This window comes from Phyllopteryx taeniolatus, chromosome 4 (genome assembly GCF_024500385.1).
Source record: "Phyllopteryx taeniolatus isolate TA_2022b chromosome 4, UOR_Ptae_1.2, whole genome shotgun sequence".
Classification (NCBI taxonomy): Eukaryota; Metazoa; Chordata; class Actinopteri; order Syngnathiformes; family Syngnathidae; genus Phyllopteryx; species Phyllopteryx taeniolatus.
In genome coordinates, this window is record NC_084505.1 from 15,104,387 (window position 1) to 15,128,463 (window position 24,077).

Genomic DNA, 24,077 nt, shown 5'->3' on the forward strand with positions numbered 1-24,077 from the left:
TGTGTTCTACTTGGTCTGTTAAAACACTTTTTAAATATGTTTTAAAAGAGCTATATAGGTAAAGTTATTATCATTAATATGTACACTGGTAAAAGTATAAGCATTGATTCAACTTCTTTACCAAAGTAAAAAAAAAAAAAAAAGTGAGGGGGGGGTACAAAAGTAAAAATGAATTTTTACTGTCAATTATAGGCAGAAAAAAACACCACTTTCACTCTTTTATGAACTTGGATAGTCAGGGGCCGTTTATGTATTTTTGCAAGGTAAATCGGTGGAGTGGTGAGTGGGTAGGTCGTCTCAGACAGCCTCAATTTGATTATTGAACTTCCACGGCGAAATACATTTTATCTTAAAATTTATGACATAGGTTTTAATAACTGACTGTTTAAATTCAAAACAAAATAAATAATAATCATCCGAACTTTTCAAAAGCCTAGTTGATTGGCAGTTGTGATGTCAACAAAGATGAAAGAGCAAAAGCATTCCATTTGCTTAATGGCTCCAGTAGTCTTCAAACGGCTCTTTATGTAACATATAAGTTTAGGTGGTCCAGTAAAGAAGGGGATGTGAGTGTACTAAAAATGAAATGACGCAGTATTATTTTCGCGATGTAATACACTACTACTGCGCTACAGTTCCGGTTAACAATGAAGGCGGCGCAGTGCATTGCGCCAGCAGCAGCAGCAGGGTGGGGTCGCTGTGAAGTGGGCGGAGTGTGCTTGGAGGAGGTGACGCGCTTTGGACTTTCTTGTGCGTCGAACCCTGGCGTGGAGGACGTTGACTTCCAACGGCAGTAGTGCTGCGGGAAAGAAAGAAAGAAAGAAAGAAAGAAAGAAAAAAAGTGGCGGAAAGTTGCGGAGAGTACGAGCAAGTGTGCTGTACTGACGAAAAAAAAAGCCTTTGTTGGAATAGTCTCGAACGCTTGTGAGTAAAACTCGACAGGTGAGTTTCGCCAAATGGACATTTCGCCACCGTTACGAAGTACTACTGTGCTTTCTTGCATGCATTGTTTTCTGCCAACGTGTGCTTCAGAATGACCTGATAGACAGTAAACGCTTGCACGTCTGTCGGAACATTTCTACGTGTTGTTCATTTCCGCATGCCTCGCGCTGCCTGGCGACTGTTCGAGCTGCAGTCATCGACACTTTCCTATGGTTTTGCCTTCGTCGCGGTGTCAGACCTCCCCCCCCCCTCTCTCTCTCTCTCTCTCTCTCTGTCGAATCTGTTTTTTATATGTTTGGGCTCAGTATCGATTGTTACTTGACGTCACTTGTCAATAAAGTTCCACAATAGTTACCAGCGCTCGCAAAGTTCAGTCGGTGTGCGGGTGTGCTTGTGAGGCAGGTGAATACTGGACGCTATGTAATGTTTTCTTATAGTTGTTGTTGTTTTTTTTAACCTCTCCTGCTGCTTTTTCTGTATGACTTTTAATGTCTGAGCAGTTTTTCTGCGCAAGAAGGGAATTTGATACACTCCCAGTTATTTGTATTGTTATGCGTATTTATTAGCAATGCAGAACGAAATTTGAGAGGGGACAGACCGAGACAAAGGAGCAAATTGAGCAAAAAGGAAAGGAGGAAAAAACAACAACTACAGATAATTGTAGGAGTAGAAAACCGTACCGGTAGCCTAAATGACTACTGTAGCATTACATTGGAGTAGGGTTCTATTTTGTGGACCGGTTTAACGATATAGATACTCACCTTTCATGTCAAAAACAGATTGGCTAAAGTAATACTTTGTGGAAACAATAGTTCATGGAATTAATATGTAGATGACATGTACTGTTCCCACCATGTTGTGTCATCAAAAATGAAATGATGAATGGACTCCAGCTGGTTGATCATTTAACAGCTCTTCAAGTGAAAGTGAGTTCAGTAACAAAAGAAGCACATTGGAGGCAAATATATTTTCCTTTGTCTTGTTGTTTTGGGCTCATGGAAAGTGTGATGGTCATTTTAACTATCAAGACCTTGCGCAGTAAGGACATACTCTCAAGATTAACTTGTATTCAAAATAATGGGAGGCTCTAGATTAGCCCCCCGTCCCCCACCACATTTGACCTCAAAAGCTAATTCCATATCAGGAGACACTTAAATAATGCGTGACACAAACGAATGAATCATCCCTTAAATGGGTCTTACTACAACTCCCATCGACCCAAACGTCTCAAGCTGCTGCCAACCTGGCCTTGATATTGTTGCTCCAGGCTTGACAAGAAGGCATTTTTCCAATCCTGCTTAGCGCTGGCCACGGGAGCACACGTTCCTTTCATTTAGCTTCTTGAGTAATTCCTCTGAAATCAGCATTGAGCCAAAATTACTTTCATCTCATCTGCCTTTTTTGATGCGATTAAATCATGTAGCAGCCAACTTCTTAACATCTGTCAAAGTAAACTCTGGCCTGCTTTGCCATGTTATGAGATTTCATCCTGGTTTTATTAACGCCACCATCAAAAAGTGTTAAATCCCTTTCTGGGTGAATCGGTGTGTTGCCATTATGTTGTGTCTCTCCTGTAAGCCCACCCTTGGCCAAATAGTGGAGCACCAGACAAGCCCCCTGGTCTGAAAGCTGCACCAGTCTGCCCCCAAAGAAGGGGGTGGATGGGTGCTGGGAGCGCAGTGGGGGGCGACTTGCTTTAGATTTCACAGATACAGCTGTGGTGGCACGGTGATAATCTCCCCCCTCCCGCTTAATTCCCTCATACTGTCCTACATTAGCAGAGCAAGGGGGCTAGGAGATCCTTGCATTTATAAATAGGCCTACACTTTGCAAAGGGGGATTACTGTATGGCATGTTGCCTAACCTCTTTGTTTGCTTGGAAGAATTCATTTTCCTTTGGATTCAGTGTCTTTCCCCCTCCCTTGTCGGTGTACAATGGTGCCTGAGTGAGTACTTTCCACGGGCTTAGTTGCAGCCACTCAGCGTACATGTCGCGTGGCCTGTTCTGTGTTTGCATAACACCTTGCCTCTGTGCTCTACTGTTCCCATACAGTAGGAACACAGTGAGAGAAAGTTTCTGGACAGTCTTAAGGCTTGACTTGACTGCAATGTCATTGCTGTCATTATGGGCAATGCACTGTATCCCAAGCAGGAGAGAGTAAATTTGATGCTGAATATTTTGTAGTCGGCCAAATTGGTTTATTTGGCTACTTTTGTGCCTGGTACTGGACCTTGGTGTCTTTTTATTCTCGTTTCCTTCTGCTCTTCCTCATCCCTTGAGCAAAGAGAGCGAGGGGGGGGGGGCATAAGGGTGTGGTTTTGAAATTACCAGGGACAACATACTTGTTCAATAATAAATGTGAAAACACTCCAGCATCTCAAATGGAAAAAAAATATTTTGCATATCACCCCTGCAGAATGTTACAAAAAATGTTACAAAAAGTTTGTAAAAACTCATAGTTTTTACAAACTTTTTGTTTTCTTTGAATATATGTTGGATAAGCATTTCTGAACGGTTTATATTTACTTTATTTGTTGCTATGGTTTTGAACAAGCTTTGTACTTATCAGCTAAACTGAATTGGACTCCAGCATTGTATTCTTTAGGCTGCCATTACCATTACACTTTCAGCCTGTTCTCCCAGACAACCCCCGTCCGGCTCCTTTGAGATTGTATTCTCCCTGAAAAATTCATCATCTGTCAGATCGCCTCAGTGTGCAACCACACACTGATGCACAACAGTGGTGGTTTGAGCTGAAAGTACTGGTCTGTTCACATATAGTACATGGCTGTGGCCACCACACTTGGCCCGTGAGCACAAACGTTTCTGCTTTTTTGGTTGCAACCAGTAGAGACACTTGAATCCCAGGTTGTTTTTCACTGTGACAGCAGGACTGGAACAATACTGCTACTCTTTTCCATTCTTTAAAACAGTAACTCTCTGTCTTCAATCAAAGACTTTGTTCCTCCTCTTTTCCTTCTGACCTGCAACCAAACAATTTAAACAGCTCCACATGCAAAATTGCATCAAAACCTTTTTCAGATGAAAACTAGTGGACATCAACAGTGTATTGTGCTAAATTTAGGTTTGGTAGTATGTTGTGGAATCTTTTCATTTGATGATGCAGTGCTTCCTGATACAGTAGACAAACTTACAACATCACGGGTGAGTTGTCAGCTTTCCAGCTAACAAGTGGGATAGTCGTAACTAATGGTTCAAGGAATACACTTCTTGCACAATTTTAAAATTCATCTGACATTATCAGCCCATATGTTAGGAAGAAGTATTTCCATAAAAACAGGAATGCAATTTGGTTTCCAACAAAGATGATGAGTCTAAAATGAAATGAGTAGATCTGGCAAAGATTTGATGAGCCATAGGAGGGGGACGTGTCTCGCCACACCTCCACCGCGGAGTCGTAACATGAGAACGGTTGGCTCGGCCGGAGCTGAGCAGAACAGCGCAGGGGGCGACCTAGCACAAGAAACTCCATTTGCCTAATGGTCTGCCATCCCAACTTGCGGAGCGGAGTTTATCATCACTTTTGTAGAGAAGAACTTGGAATTGGCTAAAAGTGTTGTTCCATGTTTGCCTTAAAGCATCTCCACACAGCTGACATGGCTCCTACCTAGAAGGTATATATGTCCAGCTGGTGAAGTGGTATCAGTGTCATCGCATTGTAGTAATTTTATGATTAGGAGTACCGACGCACAGTACAGGTATCCCTAGTCCATAACATCACAGACATGTCGGCAGCGGTTGCTGCTTGAGACAGTCAACACCAACAATAGTTAATATCCAAAATAATTTAGCATATGATCGCCAGCAGTTGCTGAAATTGCGATCATCCAGTGAGTTTGAGTTTGTAACTTTGACGGTTGCCGCTGAGCTATAAATGTGTGATTTTTCGAAGCCGAAAACACTTTTTGCAGTCAGATTTGCGCTGTACCAACCACAAGGAACATTTTCATCTTTGTCAAAACTTTGAATGAACACTAATGTAACGTAGATAATAAGGCTGCACTTATCGAATATTTTAGTATTCGAGTGTTCTACTCAAAATGTTATCGAATAATCGAGTATTCGGATAAAGTATATTTTTGTTTGGTTCTAGGCCAATTATGAATACACAACAAAAAATAAGCCATTTCACTTAAAAATGAACGACCAATTGTTTTTATTTTTTTAAATAATCAAACGTGTTATTTCTTAAATTTACATTGAGCAGCAAACTGTTTTCTTGTCTAGAAATATTTTCAGTGAGGCCAGAAAACAAAAATTTCACTTTTAACATTCTTAGCGTTTCTTGTAACTATAAAAAAACACACGCTATTAATTAAAAAAGGCATAAAGAGCGTGTTGTGCAACTTCACTTGAGCAGCTTGCATTTTAGGATGTGACATAATAATACTGTAGGTTAGTGGCTATGCGTTTATTCGCTTCGACCAGACTAACTAAACTAAAATGAAGACACTTATTACCTTTATACATTTTTTTTCCCACAAACCTTGCTACTCGCAATATATTTTTTTCCCCACCTACAGTACTTCAACTCAAAATGTAGCCACTCACAGATACAATGTAAGGACATACATAATATACAATGCCAGAATATACAACTACAGTGTGCGTGACTATAAGGTGACGTAACGTATTCAGCGTGCTTGTTCGGCACTGTGAGATGTGTCTCAGTTTCCTGGCATTAACAGCAGATACTGTATATAGCAATAGTATTGTAATGCCCTCAGAAGTGGTCTAGAAGGAAGGGGAGTTGCCAGTGCTCTTTCAGTTGCTTTGTTAAACTCGCGGCAACACAAGAACATCACAAACTTAACTCATTCAGTGCCAGATCTCCCAGTTAACATGGACATTTGACTTCTAAAGCCGTCAATGACAGTGAATGTGTTTTAACTGCTGTCGGCCAAAACGCATGCCAGCAGCGTCTTCCCAGACTGACTTGTCCTTACTCTTATGTCACGCTACTCAGTCCCGCCTGCTCTCTTAAAGGTGTACACACATAATTACAGATAACAGTACCAAACAAAATCAAACTATTGAGGGCTGGCAGTGAATAAGTTAAAAAAGTGGATCCCCGAGTCAGAGAAAATTCCTCGAGCATTTTACCAGTCACTTTTACTTTGACTTTTTGCGGTGAAATTTGCGCTGACACAACCATGAGTTCTTCGACGGTGCGTCTTCATTTCTGCCTGTTTTTATTGATTTAGTGTTGCCTTGAAATGTTTCATACACATTCACAACAGCAACACATGCACTGATAAAACTGGATCATCTATGTAATGATGATTTTTTCTACACTTTAAGCAATTAGCAGTGCTTGTTCTGTTTCACTTGCGCCTCCTTTCCACCAAGTTGTACGATTTGGTATGGTACATGGGTAGGCGTTTTGCTGCATTTTCATTGTAAAACGGCCCAAATTGACTGACATAAACTACTCCACTCTTCAGTATTAATTAATTGAGGTTCCAGTCACAGTGATATGGGTGAGACACTGCTATCTATTGATTGGTCGACAGACAGTTGTCTGCCGTGGTACAATGGAACAAATTGATTGGAAAGAAAAGGAAAACATTTCACAAATAGGATTACGAAGGCCGATTCAAAGCGCACTGCTTGTAGCTGTTGCAGCAGTCGGCATCCAAGCTTCCCACTTATCTGTGAAAATTCAAGACAACTCAGGAATTACTTGATCGGATATTTCTAGAATCAATTTTCGATTGTTCCATCCATGGATTGAATAATTGGATACAAATTTACTTTGCATTCAAGCTTATTGCAAAATATTTTTGTTCAAATTACTCTATGAACTGATTGTTGTTGTTTATTTGGTATGGTTATAAACAACAATTAAGCAGCATCACACGAGAGGCTTGTGATGTGAAACTTGCCAGCCTTTTTGAAACTGAGAGCCACTTCTTGGGTACTGATTAATGTGAATGGCTACTAATTTGATATACACTGGCAGCTTCATGTTCAACTACGTCAATTACAGGTTATTCATACTGTTGCAGATTTTTACAATAGATTAAATTGACTTATTTTTGTTCCATAAATTGATTATGATTCAGTTCCTGGTCCTGGACTAGAGAATATTTTTGAAGATAGTTGTTGATTGATTTGATAATCAATTAGTTGTAGATTAATTGATTAATTGTTGCACCTATATGGCAAACTGAGCTGGACTGAGCTTTGTGGGAATGTGGCTGTAATGGTAATTACATAGAAAAGCAGTCTTGAAACTAGCAATGGGGTCTGGTTGGAAGGGCCACTTTAACCCGAATACAACACAAAAGGAAATTTTGAAAATGGGATGATGGGTTTTGGGGGTAACGTTGTTGTGTGATATCACCTATAAAAAAATCTGTTCAGAAAACGCCTTTTAAATTAGAGTGAATCAGTCAAATTTAAATATTTTTCAACATATCTCCTCACCAGTTCATTTCGACTGCTACTCGGGGAACCCCTACTCCGATACGTTGACAAGCTTCAGTTAAAAAATATCCACAAATCGCACGTAGCGGCTGAAATTCCAAGACATCGATGCGTCAAAATTACCAGGACGTTTCAAACGGCGTCACTTTCCCTAACTTTAACTTAACTAGTGCAAATGCAGCATTATTGGTGAGAAGAGCAGTGTGGGCAGTAGACCAAAAAATAAAGCAATTGCTTGTTTATGGAGGATTTTAGAGGCTTTTGATGTGTTCATTCCATGTTTTTTAAAATTATTATTATTAATTTATTTATTTATTTTGAAAATTCCATAAAGACGGCGGCCACTTGTCACGTTTCTATTGAAACTGACTTCACTGTTCTTGTTGCTTTTTTCAAATGCGCACTCGGAAACTAACTGGAGCACAGCGGTGGCCCTCGGATATATACAGTATGTGACTGTTTCGGGAACCCTCACGAGCCATGCAAATCAGGGTTAATTGTCAAGCCGAATACACTACTTCTCACCATTTCTGTCCTTCTTTAGCATCCTCATGTAATCTGATACAGCACAACAACACATGGGCCCCTCCTCTGAGACAACTCGTATTTCCTTTGATATGCAATACATTGTACTACAGACTATTTTCCAGCCACCAAACTGCTTCTATTGGCCACAGTCAAAAAATTTAAATAACGCAGTGAATTAACTGATAATAAAGGGCTGCTTATTTTATTCATTGGTGTGCTCACTCTGCTTGACAGTGTTGTTGGGAATATTTCCAAAGAAGGGGAGTGAGTGTTGCTAAATCTGCCACTTTTAGACACATTTAATTTGTGTGTTGCACAACAGTGCACCAGAATGTCATTTTCCATTCTTTCCCTGAGTTCTTGGCATCTCGCTGTTTCTGTCTTCTGGTTTCCATCATCTGTCTGTTTTAGTCAATTTAGTCAACACTCTAGCAAAGTGTTTTTATAAAAAAAAAACATTTACATGAATCCCCCATCAGTGTGTCTCCATAGTTTTTGCCTAAGTTTAGCAACATTTGCTAAAGTACAGCTGTTTACAGTTTCTAGTAGATGTCCTCTTGGATCCAACACTGGTGTTAGGTAATTTCGACCACCACTTCCTGTCACCCGCCACAATGAATCCATTAGCTGTGCATCACTTCACATCCTCCCATATTGATTTATAATGAACATCTATCCAGTTAACCCCTCCTAGGTCGATTGTATTGCTGGAGCTGCTGTTATGCATGAGTTGGGCATGTGTGCCTTTGAGACCAGGCAGCTTTGTGCTGTGTTAAGATGTGTCTTCTCTAGAGAGCTGATGCACTTAGTCAACAATAGGCCTATGTCAAGAGGACTGGACTGTGTGAATGCTTGGTGTTGCGTTGAAGTCATCGTGGAAACGGTTTAAAGTAAGAGATCTTTGTGTTGGATGTCAGGGGTATGTATGTTATGTGTCAGGGTTTGCGTGTTTGTGGAGCCAGACGATATGTCTAATACTTGATCTGTTTTCGTGCAGATGGTGCAAGCATTACAGATCTGTTGTAACATAATCTGCTTTATTTGCATGTCAGTCTAAACATGACATTAGCAAGCCTGTTAAAAATCAGAAGAGGTAACGAGGTGCCTTATTGTTTAATATTAGTATGGTTTGTTGTTGTTGTGATCAGAGAAAAGCCGTACTGTTTTGTGCAGTCATTTACAAAAAAACTTTTGAAGCCTGAAAACACAAACGTTTCAAAATGAAAGTGAAACGGAAGCAACACCTTATTGAATGAAAACAGTAGTCTGTACAAGCGGAGGACATGGGCATGCTTCATACCGAAAAAAAAAAATGGCAGCCCATGCTGCTACTGTGTAAAATTCTCAACCCACAATATAAGTCCACAAAAGGAATTCCAAATATCATGTTGTAGGGGGTTTTCTTTATTGACTGCAGCCATGGCATGCATATTAACGCGTGTTGTACTTAAATTTTGGGTTTTGCAGGTCCTCAACAGAAATCTTTCTGTATGCAATACAAAAATTCAAAGGAAGAACCTTTTGTATTTTTACTATATTGTTTTTTTTCCCCCTTGTTCGTTTACACATCATCCATCCATCCATCCATCCATCCATTTTCTGAGCCGCTTCTCCTCACTAGGGTCGCGGGCGTGCTGGAGCCTATCCCAGCTATCATCGGGCAGGAGGCGGGGTACACCCTGAACTGGTTGCCAGCCAATCGCAGGGCACATACAAACAAACAACCATTTTCACTCGCATTCACACCCACGCGCAATTTAGAGTCTCCAATTCATGCATGTTTTTGGGATGTGGGAGGAAACCGGAGTGCCCGGAGAAAAACTAAGCATGCACGGGGAGAACATGCAAAACTCCACACAGGCAGGGCCGGGATTGAACCCCGGTCCTCAGAACTGTGAGGCTGACGCTCTAACCAGTCGTCCACCGTGCCGCCCGTTTACACATCATAACAAGTAATATCAAATGTGGCTTGATTCCTCTAAAAATAGTCCAGGATAAACCGCTTCACCTTCTATTCTTTGTTGTATTTTACTTGTTTTGAAAGAAACCAAAAACATTTTTGTTTTTTTTAGGCTGATCTAGCAAAAACAATCCCAGTTATATTTTTAGCATGACATGAATTGCTTTCTCGAGCAAATAACACGCAATACACCTCCCAGTATGTTTTACTTAATACTAATTTTAAAAAGTCAAATCAAAACCATGGCTGAAAAAAGCTTGAACAGATGATGTGGCAATGGTTAAGTGTCATGTTATTTTTGCCCATTCTTGCCAAAGCTGTAGCTGTGTAAATAGCAAATCATTGCAGTATGTATGTTAGGATCAACTCTGAAGTAGAACCAGCATTCATCTCCAACCCCCTGGGCCTCCTGCCCGAGCTGATTCATTCCTGCTGTGACAGAAAGAAGCGCTTAGGCCAGCAAAGTCCAAATCTGGCTCACTGGAATGTCTTTTATAAGGTTTTTTTTTTTTTTCCATATCTATGAGACATTCATGGCTTGAGTGAGGCCTTCCATTCAGCTATTAGGTGTATTCACAATCATTCCATAAATACACCCCCACACGCTGATGCCACACCCCGGTTGAGAGCTTGTCACCACTGGGGAGTGGGAAGACACTCCCTGTCTAGCATGCCTGAGTGAAGGGGGAGCAATACGTTTGTCGTGATTAAGCACATCATAAGCATTTCCATTGTTACTGAAGTGTCTTCATAAATTAATGACAAGTCATTGAGATAAATTGAGAAAAGTGAGGATTGAGGAGGGTGAAGAAGATGAGCACAGCGCAGTCTGAATGTATTATGTCTGTGTGGAATGTCACGGTAGTGTTTTAGCAGCACTGCTGAGCAATGTAAGCCCTGCATTTCTGTTGAAACTTGTTGACCTGCAGCTTTCATTTAACATCTTCCCCGCTTTTAAGTTCACTGAAAAGAAGCCCCTCATCTCATACAGAACATGGAAGACATTGCACAACAAGACAGTGGGCGTTTTCCTTCTTAGTAAGGGCTGTTGCCTTGTGTATTACTGTGCAATTACGTATGTGTTTGTGGTAATTGTGCTGACTGAGCAATGTACAGTGAGAGTGAACTGATGCATCACTTATTAACTGGAAGAGAGAAAAGTCCACTCAGAAGTAGACAATAATTAAATAACTTGGATTTTATGTTGTTATTATTTTTTTTTAGCTTGGGCCCGTTGAGTATTTGTGGGTAGCAAATAAAAATAAAAAACATTATCCACAAGCAAGGAAGCCCTTCTTTAGCCCTTCAGCAGATAAAATCCCCACAGTGGATCCACTGGCCAGGCACAGTTTTGGTTACCTAGGTGATACGCGGGTGTGTCGCAGCATTGCAACAGTTCACTGAACCCACTGACTCGCCCAGGAAAACAAAAACGACTAAACGTTGGCCTGGAATTACAGGAAACTTGTTGTTGCAATTGCGGTTTATCAGTAAATTGTTTCAGTGGATGCATATCTCTGTGTTGATAAATAGACTTTGGTCAGTTACCACCAAATGGGCAAGAGGCCACACCCAGTAAGAGTGATTTATACACATTTGAGTCATTGGCTTATCATGTAGCATGTTGGTGCAAGCCAAGGGGCCTTGTTAGGCAGGATCTACAGTTCTACACAACTGCTGCGACAGTGCTCCAGGCAACTGTAGTGTGCAGAGAGAAAACTAATCGCTCAATTTGCGTTGGTTTCGAAACTATACAAATTGTAATGATTATGACCCTCTGCAGGAGTACTGTGACTAAAATCCATGTAAAGTTTGATACCTGGGGGGAAAAAAACAAGGGTTCGTTAGTTACAGCCATGAGCCAAATGCGAAATTTGCTTGTGTTTGTACAGTAGGCCTACACATTCTCTCCACATATTGAATCAGTGTGAATTTGTCCACAGATTTATCTATCGCACACGAGATGGTGGTGTATTTTATTTATTTTTTGGACCATATTGTGGGAAGCATTTCAGTGTAATTTTGTATCCCAGTATAAGAAGACACCCAAAGTGTGAACTCTTTTTCTGTCCGTTCAAGCAACTACTTTATTCTTTGTACATGCTAACACACAATGTTCAAGAGTCGGACTAAACGGCACAGTGGGTGCGTTGTGTTATCAGTCAGATGTCTGAGACAGACTCCTATTAAAAATGCAGATGTTTCCGTGATAAGGAAGGGTTTTGTGGTGGATAATATCGCAGCTGCAGAAATGGGTAGGACGAAAACATTCCTCCATGCCTGCTATTTTTTTGTTTGGACTTTTTAAAAAGTCTTTTACATGATTAAAAAAACAGTAGGATGAAAATAATACATAGTGTATATGTAGAGAACTAGAGAAACGAGTAACTGCAGCAGATTTGATAATGCTGTTACTGTACGCTGCTACAAGAAGGATGATTTGATCTGGAAAAAGGTGATTCGTAAAGACGGGAAGTCTTTACAACAGACATGTTCTGACTAATGTCTGTTACGTCATCTGGAATGCTGATAAAACACACTTTCTACATTTCAAAAACATCCCAGGGATGCTGGATCACTTGCCTTGTGAGCTATTTCTGTATGTCATAGTCAGTTTTCTGAACCATAAGTTGCAGGCATTAGCGAGACAAGCTTGGAAGCGCCATTCACACCACACATTTCACATGCAGACATACACACACTCTAACCCAAAACCAGTCGGACAGGTTCCAGTTTGCGATGTGTCAGCAATAGGCAGCTCCCACAATTTTATGGGCGGAGGCCTGAGGTGAGCGGTCAGCAGGGCCAGCAAGCATTCCTAATTTGCAGAAGCCTCTAATCTCTATCTCTCCTACGTCACTCTACTCCCCCATGATTTGCTGTTGCTAGCTGACTGGGTGGATGCTTCTTCCTCGCATTCAAATACACTCTTGTTTGAAAAAAGTAAGACCTTGTTTATCTGTGTGTTTGCAAACGTTAAATGAAGTGTCATCATCCATGCAGAACAAGTCCATGCAGAACAAGTTCTTAATATCCAATTCTGTTTTTTTCCCCTTCAGGTTTGTGACTACAGGAGGCAAGGATGTCGATGCAACGTAAGTGGCATTTTTAACTATTAGTCCTCTCTCTCTCTCTCTCGCTTGTGTCTCCAGGGTTTCATTCATTTTTTTGTCTTTCCATCAGTGCAATTCTTTGAAAAGGATGCATATCAAATACTGATAATGATGATGCTCCACCTAAGTCACGTTAGCATTCATTTAGTTTCTTAATAGAACATAAGAATAGAAGCTGCTTCTGTAAAATGTCAGTTTGCGGTTTACTGGATTGCAACGTAACGTAATTGGGAAACGCAAAATCCAACTATGTGCAACAGAATAAATGACATTGAAAAATTATTTAAGCCACTAGGGAAGAATTTTGTCTGACGTTGGGCTGCTCGTGCCTATGTATGTGACAGTGGGTGAGCTCGATAGAGGGGTCACGAAGGTGAAGGAGTGGCAGGAGACGAGGTACGGAATAGACTCGGGCATCGAGTCTGGAGCCAACACTATCAGAGATGACGACGGCGACTTCAGCACCTCCAAGCAGTACACCATGACCACCACAGTCACAACAGAACCTGCAGGTAAAACACAAAAAGGTGCAGCCACCATTTGGTGCAGGGTCTTTGGTATTTCCATGATGAGCATCGTCATTCGTTTCCAGACTCCCAGTACGTATTGACCAGAGGTCAGCGGGTGCGGGCCGCCATGTTCCCAGAGACGCTGGAGGGCAGCACGACCATCTTGACGACAACCCAAACAGATCTGTCCCAACTGACCAACGTCCAACGGCTGGCAGAGCCCTCCCAGATGCTTAAGGCAGCAATCATTCATCTAATCAACTACCAAGATGACGCTGAGCTGGCCACACGTGCTGTGCCTGAGCTCACCAAACTGCTCAATGATGAAGATCAGGTACATAGTACGGCCAGAGTGCAGGTTACCTTTTATGCTCAAACTCTGTTATTCTGTCAGTTCAGGTGTTCTTATGTGACAATCCAATACTGAAACCAAAAATGTGTTCCCTCACACACCATTCAAATTACAGCCTTGCGGGTACTATACAGTGGTACCTTAACTTACAAGTGCCCCAACCTACCAGTCTTACCAAATTAGTTTTGTGTGTGTGTGTGTGTGTGTGTGTGTATTTATTTATATATTTTTGTTGTTGTTGGGGGTTAGGGCTTTGAGTTGTGGGCCAAAATTTGATGCATGAGCAAGCTTCAGCTACACCGCATGCTTGAGTGAAGTGAAGAATAAATGGAGCAATTAAGATACTGTAACACCCTTGCATGTGAGCAAGGAGAGCTGCAGTCGCAGATAAACTTTAGGCCGCTTATTGAACGGGACAAACAGTCCAACACACAAATACAAAATAAGAACACGTTCACTAACTGGCCAAGTTGGGCCAACCCGACTTCAGCGTTTGATGTCATTTGCTAGGCCGCTCCCCTTAAAGGCAAACATACAGCACTACAGTTGTTGTCATGCCTTTCGGCTTGTCCCAAAGTACAGCAATTACACTTTATAAAAGCGGTTACTTTTTGTAACTTTCGCCTAAAAAAACTATCCATCCATCCATTTTCTGTACCGCTTTTTCCTCACAAGGGTCGCGAGCCTGCTGGAGCCTACCCCAGCTATCTTTGGGCGAGAGGCGGGGTACACCCTGAACTGATCGTCAGCCAATCGCAGGGCACATAGAAACAAACAAACATCCGCGCACACATTCACACCTACGAGCAATTTAGAGTCTTCAATCAACCTCCTAAAAACTAGAACGGACTAATGGCGTTTCAGTTCATTTCAATTGGGAAAATTGATTTGCTATTTCAACCAATTGAAATAATGGTCTTTCCATCAGGCTGTTGTCAGCAAGGCAGCCCAGATTGTCAACCAGCTAACACGCAAGGAGGCGTCCCGCCATGCGCTGATGCAGTCTCCTCAGGTGGTGTCTGCAGTGGTGCGCGCCATGCAGAACACCAATGACATGGAGACAGCCAGGGCCACAGCCAGCATCCTCCACAATCTCTCCCACAAAAGAGAGGGCCTGCTCTCCATTTTCAAGTCTGGTGGCATCCCTGCACTTGTCCGCATGCTCAGGTACTGAATGCATGTCTTCCAATCACTTTCACCTACACTTACACTAGCAGTCTGATACTATATGATTAGTGGAGCAGCCCAACCATTGTTTTTTTTCATTCTTATTATTTTTAGCCTTGGTGTGCACAAGTTTGTGTAGACTGCTTGCATCCTACAGTGATAGCAGAATGTTTATTTTCAAGGCAGGATGTTATGACACTATGTTCTGTTAAAGGTCCTATGCCATCATCTTTTTTTTTTTTTTTTTTTTTGGGTAAACCTTGGTGTTCTTTTATTGGGTTTGCATGATAATTTGGGTTAAAAATGTCAAGAATGCCCTTTTTCAAGGTATTCTAGTTGGCCTTTTCCGCCTGGCGTTTGAGACGGCTGGATTTCTCATTCATGTTCGTTACGTAGATAAGCTGTGCTCTAATTGGATCGCTGATATTTCTACATTGTATATGAAAAAAAATGTGTCTCTGATTAGTACTTGGTGACCGTCCGGCGGCCAAGCGTTCATAGCTCCATCGTATGACGCCCTTAAACGGCAATCCTGTGTAGGCTGCACATATACAGTACATTGTATACTTTTATTAAACTATAAAGATAGAGAGACAAAGAGTAGCAATAAAGGAAGGAGCAAATTCCTACAGAGGACGTGAGCGAAAACACAAGAAGCTGCAGCTTAGTCACAGCACAGTTCTGGCACCGAAATGCTTGGGAATTTCTCCCAAAATAAATTGAAGCCATTTATTTCTCAACTCCTCTGAGTACGGCAGGTGATGCAAAACTTTGCACAACACAGCCACGTTGTCACTCTGGCATTTTCCTGAGATGAGCGGGTGGGTACCAACCACGACCTGGGCGGATACTTGAATTATTAGTAACCTTCTATGTCACAAAAACACATAAATCTGATTGGGAAGTTTTGCAAGCCTTATGCGTTTATCGTCTTTTGCATTCTATCGACAAACCGCATTGATGTCGAATTTAAATCGGGTCACAGACTCATTTTGACCTATGTTCTGCATAAAACAGTGTGAAAATTTGGCTTTTGATAGCAGGGGACCTTTAGTGATTCCCTTGAAATCTTTAGCTTCTCACTGCGTTTTTACTGTTAAAATGTACATTACGATTATCGCTGTCATTTCTATTCATCTCTGTGGCTCCTGGCTAAATGGCACCTGATATTTGTAGGGCAATTGTTCCTTACTGGCACTTCATCTCTCTGTGATGCTCCTCAGCTCTCCCATGGAATCTGTGCTCTTCTATGCCATCACAACCCTCCACAACCTGCTCCTGCACCAGGAGGGAGCGAAAATGGCTGTCCGTTTGGCTGACGGCCTGCAGAGGATGGTCCCCCTTCTAAAGAAAAGCAACCCCAAGTTTTTGGCCATCACTACGGACTGTCTGCAGCTGCTTTCTTATGGCAATCAGGAGAGCAAGGTGTGTTTCTGTGTATGCGTGTCATAGTGCAAGTCCCCATGATACAAAGGCTGGTATACAGAATTCCACTCAAGCACTGTACTTTGTTGTACGTGTGTATCCACGGTTTGAATTGGGTGTGGCATCTGAACGGAGTTCAGGTTCAGTCAGGTTTGGGTGTGGTTATTAGAGCGAAATGTGTGCTGTGAATTTGTTTTGCATGCTTGGACAAGTCATCGCCTTATTCAAAGTATAGATGCTGTCATCCTTAAACGGCGTTGTCGTTAGAGGTCCAACTGAAGTTTTGTTTTCTAAATATGAAAATCCCAATCCTATGTCACAGCTCATCATCCTCGCCAATGGGGGTCCTGAGGCTCTTGTTCACATCATGAGGAACTACAACTATGAGAAGCTGCTGTGGACCACAAGCCGTGTCCTCAAAGTCCTGTCTGTGTGCCCCAGCAACAAACCCGCCATTGTCGAGGCCGGTATGTGAGAAATGTCTATTCAGTGTACGTAACACACCTGTGTGCATAAGCCAGTCATGCAGGTGTGGCGACTCTTTGTAAATGGCTAATGGCTTCCCAACAACCGCAGCGTTGCGCGACAGCACATTTCATGAGATGGTGTGGTTGTGAGTTGACGCCTCTGTTAACTCCAGGTGGGATGCAGGCTCTGGGTAAACACCTGACTGGCAGCAGCCAGCGTCTGATGCAGAACTGCCTGTGGACACTCAGGAACCTGTCTGATGCGGCCACCAAGCAGGTGCGGTTTCTCGTTTAGTGTAATGTTACCCCTTACAGAGCCAGCCCAAGGCACAAGTGAACTCAGCACCTGAGTAGGGCCCCGCCCACGTTTCCCAGTCCCCAAGAACTATTAACAGTCACCAGGGACTGGAATAGTATTTTTTGAGGGGGTAGAGAGAGTAGTATTGAGGAAGAGCAGAGTAACCTAAAAGTTAAGTGTTTGGTTTAATGTAGTTTATTTTGATTTCCTTTTTTTAAGCTTTTCATCTATTTACATTGTTTAAAACATGGATGGTCGGTTAATTGAAGACTCTAAATTGCCCGTAGGTGTGAATGTGAGTGCAAATGGTTATTTGTTTATATGTGCCCTGCGATTGGCCGGCGATCAGTTCAAGGTGTACCCCGCTTCTCGCCCAGAGTCAGCTGGGACAGGCTCCAGCACGCCCAGCGGCCCTAGTGAGGAGAAGCGGTTTGGAAAATGGAACGGAATACATTTTAAGTTATTTTGATGTATCTTAAGTGATTTTCTTTATTTCTTCACTGCATTGTTGTTCCTGCTGTTGCGGTTTAGGCCTAGATGATACCCAGTATCTCGTTTCATCCTTTTGGAATGTTTTGTAAATCAATCCCAGTCCACTCTTGTAGTGTAATGTTTTTAAATTGTATGTTACAATTTATACAGTAATGCTTCAAGGGGAAATTCAGCAATTAATAATCAGTAATGGCAGAAATAGAGGGCCCCGTGAATACATGGGCCAGCTCAGCCCCCTTGTTAACCATAACTTGAGAATCATGAAATCAGGACTTGCAATTTACACTTAAAACAGTTAAAGCACACAGATAAAGATTGGGGAGGAGCAGCACAGAGTCGATCAAAATAGCAAAAGCAAGGTCTAGCAGATGTGGCAACAGTTTGTTTCAAAAAGTAGTGACTCTTTTAAACAGTGATACAAATGTATGCTTATTGAGATGAAGCACTTTTATTGTGAATTATTGCATCTTTTCTACATGAGGATTCTGTTTTATTGCTGTTGTTGTGTTTAGAGATTATTGATGTATGGTTGAAGCACCTTACTGGGGCAGCGCTCTTAATTTCGTTGTATTAAATGCAATGACAATAAATTCCAAATTCTCCTTGTCGTGTTTCAGGAGGGAATGGACGGCCTGCTGCAGGTGTTGGTCAACCTGCTGAGCTCAGATGACATCAACATGCTCACCTGTGCCACTGGCATCTTGTCTAATCTGACGTGCAACAACGCCTACAATAAAACTCTGGTTACCCAGAACAACGGCATCGAGGCGCTGATCCACGCTATACTGCGCGCCGGCGAGAAAGAGGATGTGACCGAACCTGCCATTTGCGCTCTGCGTCACCTGACTTCCCGCCACCAGCAGGCTGAGGTGGCACAAAACGCAGTGAGGAGGCACTACGGCATCCCGGCCATCGTCAAGCTCCTCAACCAGCCGTACTACTGGCCGGTTATTAAGGTAGCCTGAGCAGTCCTAGGGAATGATGGAGAAGTAGTTTGGGCCGTGTGAAAAAAGTCTGGTTGTTATAAAATACGTACAGTGGTAAATTAAAGGGAACATATTTTGCCAAACCAACATTTTCTACTATTCGGGATGTAATATTGGCTCCATGTTGCCTCAGTAAACACGTAAAATATGAATTAAAATTGTCCACGCATTCCTGAGTTCCAGACGTTTTTCTGCCGAGAGGCTGGAAATCAGGTCATTTGAATTTCTCGAGCTTATCTACGTCACTAGCGAAGATCTCCACCTTCCGTTTCCGCTCCCGAGCCAGCGGTGTCTACATAACAAACACGTGTGCTCTCACAAGTTGGTCTTCTGCACTGATGCAAACAATCAAGAGGAAAGGGGGGGGCAGTCGTAGACAAATATGGACAATGTCCGTGTTAGAGAGTCACTCTATGGGGGTCTAAATAGCCAATATAAAGGACCTTTAATTTATGAGTCCTCATTACGTATGAATTTTTCCGAGTTATGTGCTGTCGCTTGGATTTTTTTTTTCTTTTTCTTTTTTTAACACGAGCGAGCTTCAGATACCCTGCCTGAGTGAAGTGTGTGTGTGGGGGGGAATTCACATTCGCTGATGCACTTTCAGCTGTTTATTGAATGGGACAGAGTCAAACATATTAATGAAAACGAAAACACTTAAACGAAGTATGGAGAGGACACTAAACCCTGAATAGCCACCTGGAGCTGGAGTCAGAGCACCATGGCTCCTTAAAGACACACAACTCATGAGAATACTACCGTGTGAGTGACTATCGGCTTAATTACAATTTACGAAACCATTTTATTTCTTGACATTTTCTTTTATTATGATTTGATGTTATATTTTACAATATAGAGCTACTGTATTAAGAACATCACAAAATGTTTTTGTTTTCTGGGGAACTGGAACAACTGAATGGCATGAAATGTGAATGACGGAAATTGACTTGCTATACTGTTGAGTTACGAGCTCGGTCACAGAATCAATTCAACTTGTCAAGGAACCACTGTCGATGATATATAATAATATACGTATAAAGAGAAGGTAGACCAATTCAAGATTTGGTCTAAAAAGTTAAGAGGGAGGGAATCTGGAGGTCCAGATAGAAATCTTTATTCGATCGCTAAATGTAGCTGAAAGTAGATTAAAGCCTTGTTTTTAAGCAGTGAGCGGTGATGTGACTTGCTTGTTTATTTTGCTGTCCTGAAGGCTGTGGTTGGCCTGATCCGTAACCTGGCCCTGTGCCAGGAAAACCAGGCCCAACTGAGGGACGCCGGCGCGATCCCCCGCCTGGTCAACCTGCTGCTCAAAGCCCACCAGGATGCCCAGAAACACGGCTCGTCCACCCAACAGACATACCAGGTACGCCATCCAATAACTTCGATCAGCTGGGTGGCATGAAGAAAGATCTTTTTTTTTTGTTACATCTTTTGTCGCGGGTGTTTTCAGGATGGAGTGAGGATGGAGGAGATAGTGGAGGGCTGTACGGGAGCTCTGCACATCCTGGCCAGAGATCCTGTCAACAGAGCAGAGATCGCCAACATGCAGACCATTCCTCTCTTTGTTCAGGTACCACAACCCAAAACTCCTTTCTTTCTGTTTTTCCCATTCATGTATTTTTTTATTTTGGGAGCTTCATCTGGTTATTCTGAAATCTCCTCTCCCTCGCCAGCTCCTCTACTCACCAGTAGACAATGTGAAGCGTGTGGCGGCGGGCGTGCTGTGTGAGCTGGCGCTGGACAAGCAATCAGCTGAGGCCATCGATGGCGAGGGAGCGTCTTCTCCGCTGATGGAGCTGCTGCACTCCGACAACGAGGGCATCGGTAGACGCTTACTTACCGTTTAAGATCACCCTTTGTAGCTTTTGTTCGGTTAAAACTACAATGCTTTACCTTCATTTGGTTTTGATTACTCACTGCAATGTGTAAAGACACTTCATATGTAATATATATATAATATTTCCTGCAAGTATGACTTTACTACTGCTTTAGTGTACATTAGCGATGGACTATGGCACATTTTGACTTGGATCCAAATTCCGGTTTTGACGCCGCCGTAGGACCGAAACTATGTTACAACTACTTTTGAGGCGGCTCGTATTGACTCAAAAAAAGCTCTAAATCTATTGCTGGCAATAAAGTAGAGCCAATGGAGCACCTTGTTGAAGTCTCCTTAGTAGTCACTTAAGTGTTACCAAAAAAGACCAGACTGTGACTTTTAACCCCTCTTCTTGGATTTCCTCATCAGCCACATACGCCGCTGCGGTCCTCTTCCGCATTTCCGAGGATAAGAGCGCCGAGCACAAGAAGAGAGTTTCCAGGGAGCTCACGCACTCCATGTTCAAGAACGACCCTGCCGCCTGGGAGATGGTAAGTGTCGAGCTCCCTCCACCACCAGAAACATTCAAGTTGAATCGTCTTGTCTTACCCGACCTTGCGTGACCTCTCTGCAGGCCCACAACAGTGTCACCATGGAAGCGCCCTACCAAGATGGTGAGTGCGTGTCACTGGAATGTGCGCTTCCAACACATTCCTCAGCTCGGCGCATTACCCGCAAGAGCAGCCCACACATACTGTACGGTGACTTCATCATCGTCATCATCAACGTACAGGCGCACAATGGCTCATCTTCCAGTAAACACGCAGTCACTAAAGGATAAACTGGCCACTCAGCACTGCATCTTATTAGTCATAAGCTTGCTTTCCCCTGCTCACAGTCCTCATGCTTTGTTGCTTGTCTGTTTCTATCGTTCACTCTCCTATTGTTCAGTTTTATCTTGACCTCTATGTACTCTCTATGCAGGTAACTCCGGGTTACTTAAGTTATTTGTTCTGTCTTAATCCATCATCTTTGCCTCTTTTTCTTGACTATTTTCTTTTTTGCGAGACTTTCTAGCACCATCATCGTGTGCTCTCTAATGGAAAGCTGTTTGAGCCTTGTGCAGCTTACACCAAGGTCCATGTACTAGTACCCTCTTTCCCTTCCACCATCACAAAAACGACAGCAGCAGCAGCAGCTTGGTGTGAATATCGAGTTGGAAGATGTGCTCATGTCACTGGAGGTCAAAGTCAAAATGTGCTCATGTCTTTGTAGAGCTGGACGCCCCTTTTCAAAACTTCGGCGGCTACCCAGGTGACATTCCCATGGACACCGTGGACGCCAACTTCATGCATGACGAGTTCGCCCCCAACATTGTCTATGACAGACAACCACAGTTTGAGCCTTATTAAAGGTCAGCACACCTTAGAAACGTGACTGTAGCCGGACCACGAGCCTTAAATGTACTTGTCATTATATAACAGCGCAGCTTTATTATACACGTGTACTGAGCGTATCAGTTAGAAGATAATCTCTTGACCAATAAACATTCAGCAAGACACGGAATTAAACATAACATATTAAATAGATTAGACACGTGATACAACTTTTTTTGCACCATTTTATACAATTCCCAGCTCTTAATGACAAGTCTAATATTCATCGGTTCAAATACATAAATATACGGATAAAAAATTACAGCATACTTAATATCCCCTTATATCACTGGGTGAATTTATTCGTTGTGGGATATGGACTGAGCTCTGCGGCAAATAGTGACCCACACTTGAACATAGTTTCTTAGCACCAAAATTCCACTAAAGGGTGCCAAAGCTCTACTTTTCTAATAGACAAGGGTTTAGCACCATCTTGTGGTATGTTAGGACATTTCAAAAACGCGCACAAAAAAGACAATAGGTGAGTTTTTCAGAGAATAACGGTTGACAGGTTCCCAAAACAATCAGCAGATGGGTGAAGTAGCGAGTCGCAAATAGGTGGCGAGCCACTGCACTTGGTTTTGGGGGGGCACATCTATCTCATGCAAGTGAGCCCAGGCTCAGCAGGACCAATGTCGGCCACCGCAGATTGTCAACTTCGCTGCACATTATAACAATACCGCAAATAAAGATGATTGTGATTCTGATAACGCTGTTCGGTAGCACTAAGCTGTGCTAAGACTGCAACTGTGCTGACCTTCTGGCTTTGAGAATGGGCATTTTTTGCCCAGGCAAGTCGGCACAAGTCATGGGGACAAAATCAGTGTGGCGGCGGTAATGTGTAAATTGACAAATTGAGAATATGGCAGAAAACAAAATATGACTTTGTATCCTGACAAGTAACTTTGTATACAAACAAGTTTCCCTTTTAAAAGATCCCTCACAGCATTGGTAGTCTATTTACATATATTTCCAAATCACAGTACTTAAAGCTTTGGATACCAATTTTAGCTTCAGGATCTTAGACAGTTACCATAGTAGCACATTTCGTCTTTCAGATAGATTCAAGCCAGCCACCCATTAATATTTTCATTCACTATATGTTTGTGCCATTTTAGCACCCTAATTTACCTCACAAAAAGACAAATAGTGAAACATCCCAAACTGTGGTCGAGATGACTGTAATGTTCTGTTTAAATATTTGACTGACTTTTTCTCAGGATCTTCAGTTCTCATCCTGTTGCTTCCTTTCCACAGGTCCAAGAGGGGAGGAGCTTGTGGAAAAGCGGTCTGCTGGGCTAGAATGGAACGAACGTCTTGATTCATTTTTATATGTAATATATGCAATTATCATTGAGTACGGGACTCCTAATCGTAACAGGGCTTACATATGTTTTATATCCGAATATTGCTGCGAATCATTTACACGCTTGAAAAACGGTTCTAAGATTGTGTGTACGTGTGCATAGGAGTTAATGTGTTTTGTGTGTGCGCGTTTCTGCTTTTGGGTGGGTAGTCTATGCCAAAGAGATTTTATTTTGTGAAGATCACATAGATTGCTTTTTCTTCTTCTTCTTCTTCTTAAAAGGACAATGCTGCCGCAGGTGGATCTGTGCGCACCTGCTCATTTTTCTTTTTAATGCCTTCAAAAGAGTCACTTTGACAAGATAGCGTCAACGTTCTCCCACTGTAACCCCGAACGATCAGACATATGGTGCTTGAGTTTGCCACACGTGCAAGAGAGCAAAAAGGGAAGACGACGCACAATTAGAGAGAGGGAAGCAAACGTTGCTGAATGACATGCTTGTTATCGTTTCTCACATTTTATTCTTCTATATTTCATAGGGAAAGGATTGCATACTTTGCTTTAGCCAGAATAATAACACGTGTCAGTTTTAACCAAAAAGAAGAGCTTGTGTGTGTCTGTAGCTATTTCGGATTTGATGTCAAAACTGATTGACGCATTGGTTCAACAGATTGACTGATTTCTTTTGTGTGGATTTAATATAGTCGGGACGCCAGCTGGAGAAACACTACTGACAGGGAAATTTGTACTTACAAAGAGTTTTTACTGAAATTTTGTTAAATAAAATTAAAGGATATATTAAACCTGCCTGTTCGTGGTGTTTTTT

At 42.3% G+C, this 24,077-nt stretch overlaps 1 protein-coding gene across 1 annotated transcript; it reads left to right on the forward strand.

Moving 5' to 3' along the window:
- The first annotated feature begins 737 nt into the window (after positions 1–737).
- Positions 738–24,058, forward strand: jupa (junction plakoglobin a). Its single transcript, XM_061769828.1, has 16 exons — positions 738–942; positions 12,941–12,976; positions 13,339–13,506; positions 13,587–13,837; positions 14,784–15,022; positions 16,246–16,447; positions 16,770–16,914; positions 17,088–17,191; positions 18,322–18,660; positions 19,901–20,053; positions 20,141–20,260; positions 20,364–20,514; positions 20,939–21,060; positions 21,144–21,183; positions 21,785–21,923; positions 23,203–24,058. The coding sequence occupies exons 2-15, from the start codon at positions 12,964–12,966 to the stop codon at positions 21,919–21,921; spliced, it is 2,184 nt and encodes a 727-aa protein (XP_061625812.1). The 5' UTR covers positions 738–942; positions 12,941–12,963; the 3' UTR covers positions 21,922–21,923; positions 23,203–24,058.
- The last annotated feature ends 19 nt before the right edge of the window (positions 24,059–24,077 follow it).